The sequence below is a fragment of the Jaculus jaculus genome, chromosome 1, assembly GCF_020740685.1.
Source record: "Jaculus jaculus isolate mJacJac1 chromosome 1, mJacJac1.mat.Y.cur, whole genome shotgun sequence".
In the NCBI taxonomy this organism is placed as follows: domain Eukaryota; kingdom Metazoa; phylum Chordata; class Mammalia; order Rodentia; family Dipodidae; genus Jaculus; species Jaculus jaculus.
The window spans coordinates 151498184-151503976 of NC_059102.1; the positions used below are offsets into that span (position 1 = coordinate 151498184).

General features: G+C 56.8%; 1 protein-coding gene across 1 annotated transcript; it reads left to right on the forward strand.

Annotated features, from left to right (window-relative positions):
• The first annotated feature begins 1820 nt into the window (after positions 1-1820).
• Positions 1821-5364, forward strand: Ptgds (prostaglandin D2 synthase). Its single transcript, XM_004654104.2, has 7 exons — positions 1821-2027; positions 2833-2972; positions 3083-3159; positions 3802-3918; positions 4090-4191; positions 4732-4786; positions 5323-5364. The coding sequence occupies exons 1-6, from the start codon at positions 1914-1916 to the stop codon at positions 4749-4751; spliced, it is 570 nt and encodes a 189-aa protein (XP_004654161.2). The 5' UTR covers positions 1821-1913; the 3' UTR covers positions 4752-4786; positions 5323-5364.
• The last annotated feature ends 429 nt before the right edge of the window (positions 5365-5793 follow it).

The following is a 5793-nucleotide window of genomic DNA, read 5'->3' on the forward strand; positions in this document are numbered from 1 at the left end:
CAGGACCCACATAAGCCAGATGCACAAGGTGAGGCCAGTGCAAAGGTCAAGCATGTTCACAAGGTGGCGCATGCATCTGGAGTTCGATTGCAGTGGCTGGAGGCCCTGGTGCACCAATTCTCTCTCTCTTATTATAAAGAAATGCAAAAAGATGAAAACAAAAACAAACCCAGCTGGGTGTGGTGGCACATGCCTTTAATCCCAGCACTCGGGAGGACTAGAGGTAGGAGGATCGCCGTGAGTTCGAGGCCACCCTGAGACTTCATAGTGAGTTCCAGGTCAGCCTAGGCTAGAGATCCTACCTCGACAAACAAAACAAAACAAAACAAAACCCTACGAACCTATTGAAGGAAGGGGCATTTCAGGTTCAAACTATAACAAGGTTCCACCCTCCAGAGCTCTTTAAGACCACACTGCACGGGGTCTTTGCCCCACCCACTGGACTTCCCTAAGTTGATGTGCTCAGGCCTTGTCACATTCCCTTTCCTGCCCCCATCCTCTGCCTCTCTGGAAGAAAGTTTTGTAGATCTGCCAGGACAGATAGTGCGTGGTCTCAGAGACAACCTCCCAACCTCTGCCTGTTCCAACAGACACTTCCCCATAGGTTTAGGGCCTGGATGGCCTGAGTAAGTGCATGGGGCTGCTCTGGGCAAAAGATGGCATGGGAGGGGCTGGAGAGATGGCTTAGCGGTTAAGCGCTTGCCTGTGAAGCCTAAGGACCCCTGTTCTAGGCTCGGTTCCCCAGGTCCTACGTTAGCCAGATGCACAAGGGGCGCATGTGTCTGGAGTTCGTTTGCAGAGGCTGGAAGCCCTGGCGCGCCCATTCTCTCTCTCTCCCTCTATCTGTCTTTCTCTCTGTGTCTGTCGCTCTCAAATAAATAAATAAAAAATTTAAAAAAAAAAGATGGCATGGGAGGCTCAGTGGACGGATGGATCCTCAGGCATCTCTGGACTTACCCCAACCCCTCCCTAGGGCCCTGCTGGGCCACTCTAGCAGCCCCAACTTCGCTCAGAGAGCAAGAAACTCTCCAGGCTCTCTCTGCCTACACAACTGTCGAAGCTAAATAAACCTCCAATCCCTGAGCTACAGGGAAGGGCACAACAGCAGTAGGCAGCGCTCTCTTCCTTGGCCTTTGGGTTCTCGGCCAGGTCACAGAAACCAGGAAGAAGCCACAGGCTGCAGTCCTCCGTCGTTGTCTGCAGCCTCTCAGAGCCTACTCTCTTATCCCTTTGCCCCCACTCCTGCTTTCCCGTCCTACGGGGGGGGGGGGTCAAGGGGCCAACACGAGAGCCCAAAGAGCTGGCCATGGGGGAAGCTGTACCCTGCACAGCTGACTCTCAAATCCGCTACAGGGTGGATTGAGTTTCTTTTCCTTGGCAGGGGCTCCTCATGGCCAGCTGGCCTACTGGCCTTTCGTGACCAAATACAGAAGGGTACAAAAGAGGCTTTGTGCTCCCTGCTGGGGTCACAGGGCTTGGAGAAAGAATGGTGAGTAGGGCCTGTGAGGGCAAGGTTGGAAGTAAGCACAGATCCTGCGGGCACATCCATGACCTATCTGCACTGCTGAGGCAGGTGGGCTTTACCAGCAGGAGTGGAGCCAGCAAGGTCTAGGCCAGCTCTGTGCCTGGGGTTAGAGATGGGATGGGCCACGCAGAGATGGGACAGCAGGGCCCAGGCTGAACTCAGTCGGAGACTCTTACATAACCAATCCTGTGGCAAATGAGGTTGCAGCTGGGGATCTCGGCCCCCTCCGCTCCACCTCATCAGCATCACGAGCCTCCATTGGACAGAAGCCAGGCCTGGTTCATAAATAGGGGTCCTGGCAGTGGCCTCTGCTCCGTCTGCCTACCGCTCTCTTGCTGTGCCCACACTGCTGGCCTCCGGCCCAAGCCGCCTGATCTGCCCCAGAAGAATGGCAGCTCTCCGAATACTGTGGATGGGGCTGCTTTTCCTGGGGGCCCTGGGGTTCCTGCACACCTCAGCCCAGGACCAGGACTCTGTGCAGCCCAACTTCCAACAGGACAAGGTGAGGGTCCCCTGCCCCAACCTAAAGCAGTTGGGCCCTCAGGGCAATGGGCACTTTCAGGACCAGGTCTTCTCCCACAGCAGAAGGGACTCAATCCCTCAGTGCCCTATTGATGCCTGTAATGGGTAGAGAGACGTGAGCCAGCTGAAAGAGGAGGAGGGCTGGGCAGACGTCCCAGGAGGCTGCCTGGCATAACCTTCACAAAGTGCCTGCATTTGGTGGTCTCCTTGGGAGGCAATTACCTTGCTTTCCCTGCCACTGGTCCCTCTATAAGGACAGAGGCGGAGGAAGCACACTCCACACCTGGGTGCCAGGGCTGGGATCGTGCACCCACTAACACCTCTCAGCCAGTGCCTCCAGGACGCGCTTCACTCAGGCACCACCGGCCACGCGCGCTCGTGCCCGGGAAGTGGCGAGGACGCGCCAGGCGCGCCACCGCGGTTGGTCCAGGCTACCCTGACTCCTCCAGGAATGGGGCGTATTCTGACGTGCGCTCAGCCCACCAGAAGAATGAGATGCAGATTTAGACCCAAGGGTCTGGGACCCCGACTTTCCGGGGCGGGGATGGGAGAAGCTTGCTCGACCTCCACCCCCCACCTCCAGGGAGAGAAAAATGGGCTGGGGCTGCCAGAGAGGAAGGATGGGGGGTCAGCCGGAGTGGTGGGCGTGGTCAGTCGGTGGTGGGCGTGACCAGCCGGAGTCAGGTCCCAAGGAATGGGGACGGGAGGGGACGGGGGGGGGGGAGGGAGAGAGGGAATGGGGGGGCTCCCCTACCCCACAACTACGCGATGGCCATTCGCTACAGTTCCTGGGGCGCTGGTTCGTCGCCGGCCTTGCCTCCAATTCGAGCTGGTACCGGGAGAAGAAAAAGACGCTGTTTATGTGCAGGGCGGAGGTAATCCCTTCTGAGGGCGGCGGCCTCAACGTCACCTCCACCTTACTCAGGTGGGACATCGGGGTACGGCGGGTTCAGGTATCCAGAGGCCTACCCCATTGTTGTGGTTTAGGGACACCCGCAGTCCTGAGACTTGACCTCGAGGGTAATCTGCCCACAGGAAAAACCAGTGTAAGACCGAGACCTTGCTGCTGGAGCCCGCGCAGAAACCAGGACTGTACACCTACAATAGTCCCCGTGAGTGGACCGTCCCACCCCCGGGGGGCTACCTCAAGACCCTTCCTGGCAGACTGCCCTGAGATGGTGGGGGTGGTGGCCAGTCCACCAGGGTCTGTCAACCAAGGCCAGACCTAGGTGTGAATCTGTGCCAGTCACACACCTAGATGTGAAAGACAGAGGAACCCCCTTCTAGAGACCGTGTTCTCTCTGTGCCCACCCACTTTCAGCTAGGCCCCTCCCCTGCCCAGATGGAATTTCCCAGTACACCCCACCAGACCCGGATCCTGCCCACACCTCCTCACAGTTACCACCACTAGGGGTATTTCTCGTATAGGAAGCCTGCCCCCCCTTTCTCTTCTGGCTGAGAACTTGTATTACACCCAGACCTGCTGAGTGTTTCCTGCCCTCTCCACCAGGACTTCTGGCTGGAGGCATGGTTCTCAGGCTTATGCAGGCAGAAAGCCAGGAGCTGACTGGTGGCCAAACTAGGAAGGGACAAGGAAGGCAGCCAGATTAGGGAGGGGGCATACTGAGGAACCAAGGGCCTGATCCCCTTTCCCACAGCCCAGCTCACAGAACCTCCCCACCCTGAGGGGTGGAGGGCAGAGGTGTGGGGGGGGGTCTGTGTGCCCCAACCAAGATCATCTCTTGGGTTTCCAGATGGGGGCAGTGCCCACATTGTCTCAGTAGTGGAGACCAACTACGATCAGTATGCACTTCTGTACAGCAAGGGCACCAAGGGCCTTGGCCAGGACTTCCACATGGCTACCCTTTACAGTAAGTACCACCCTCCACCGGGTCCATATACAGGAATCCCTTAGCTTGGCCTGGCCTGGGATTGGCCGAAGCCGGAGGCCTGGTCCTAGAGCGGAGGATCCTCAAACCACAGCCATGAGGGGAAAGCACAGACCTTCCCTCACTAACACCGTCCATTTCTCCTTCCACCAGGCCGAACCCAGAATGTAGGGGCTGAGCTAAAGGACAAATTCTCCACCTTTTGCAAGGCCCGGGGCTTCACAGAGGATGAAATTGTTTTCCTGCCCCAGCCTGGTGAGGCGGTGGGGTGGGGAGGAGCGGAGGAGAAAAAGGGCTAAGATGCTGGAAAAAGAATTACGAGTCAACTTAGAGCAAGAGTCCTCAGATTGGAACCAAGTGGGGAAGTATAGGGAGGGGTTGGCTCTGCCTTACCACTTGCTCTCCTGCCCAGCAGTTCCAGGGGGCCGCAGGGCGGACAACAGAGGGGTTAATCTGTCCCAATTCCAAGACTTCTGCCTGTAGCCCCCTTCACTAGGAACCTCTTCCTGATGGTACCCCTGTCTGTCAACTCCCAGAAAAGATACAGTGGCCCCCAGCCTGGTGGGGGTAGGGTGACCCTAAGGAACACAGGTGGAGAAGAGCTACCCTCTTTATTTTGAGGAGCAGGCTGGGGGAAGAATGGGATGGAGTCTGAAGTTTAGGAGATCAACAACCAAGGCCAGCCCTCCAAGGTCTTGGGGGAGGCTCCGGGTCAGAGGAGGAGCAGCAGGAAGTGTGGTGGGGGATGGGCCAGGCCTGGCATTAATCCCCTCCCCTGGCTTTCTTTCTCGGCAGATAAGTGCATTCAAGAATAGGTGAGAGAGGTCAAGCAATGGGCTGGCTTCACTGGGTAAGTAAGAGTCACTCACTCAACACATAGATAGCCTCTAAGTTGAGGGAGAGGTTCCAGCTCCTTGAGCAGACCAGGCATCTAGGTATAACTGTCAGAAAGAAAACTAGTCTTGGGCTGGAGAGATGGCTTAGTGGTTAAGGCGCTTGCCTGATAGCCAGACGCACAAAAGGTGAAGCAAGCGCAAGGTTGCACATGGCCACTAGGTGGCGCAAGCGTCTGGAGTTCAGTGGAGGTGGTTGAGGCCCTTGGTGCGCCAATCTTCCCTCTGTCTCTACTCTCTCACTCCCTCTGTTTCTCTCTCTCTCTTGCTCTCTCTGAAAAATAAGAAAAAAGAAAAAAAAAGGAAGAGAAAATCTAGTCTCAATGTCAATGGCTACAATAAGGCTAATGGGGCACTGGGAAGGGGAGAGGGGTGCAGGTGCCCAGCCCTGGGCAAATGGAGGGGTAGCTCAGGCCTGTCCTGTAGCAGAAATCTGCAGGGAGTCAGGATGAGCAAGACAGGGGCAGGGGAATGACCAGGATGGTCGTGGCAGGTCAGAGGACTCTTCACTGGTGCCATTTGCTGAGCCAAGGAGACCTTTGCTGGGAGTACGGTTTGGGCCTGCCGAGGGTCAGAATGTTGGCTGCACCACCGACGGGTCCTGCTCGCCTGGCCAGGTGACCCAGCCCTCCAGACTCCTCTATTCTGCTCTTTCCTTTGAGACCTCAGCCTTGGCTCCCCAGAGTGCCTCCACCCCCCTCCAGCTTTGTCCTGACTGAAAAATAATAAAGTCTGCAGCAAGTCCATGCTTGTATTCTGTGTGTCTGTCCTCTGGCCCTTGGGCCAACTCTCAGCCCCTCCTCTAATATCTCAGCATGGTCACCAAAGAGGGTGTCTGCTCTTGTTGGGGTCCTGGACTCAGGCAGTGAAAGGGACATGTGAGGACATGCCCGATGTCCCACCGCACACATGCTACAATCTCACCACAGCTTCCATGCTTTCAGCTACATCCCCGCTCCATCCT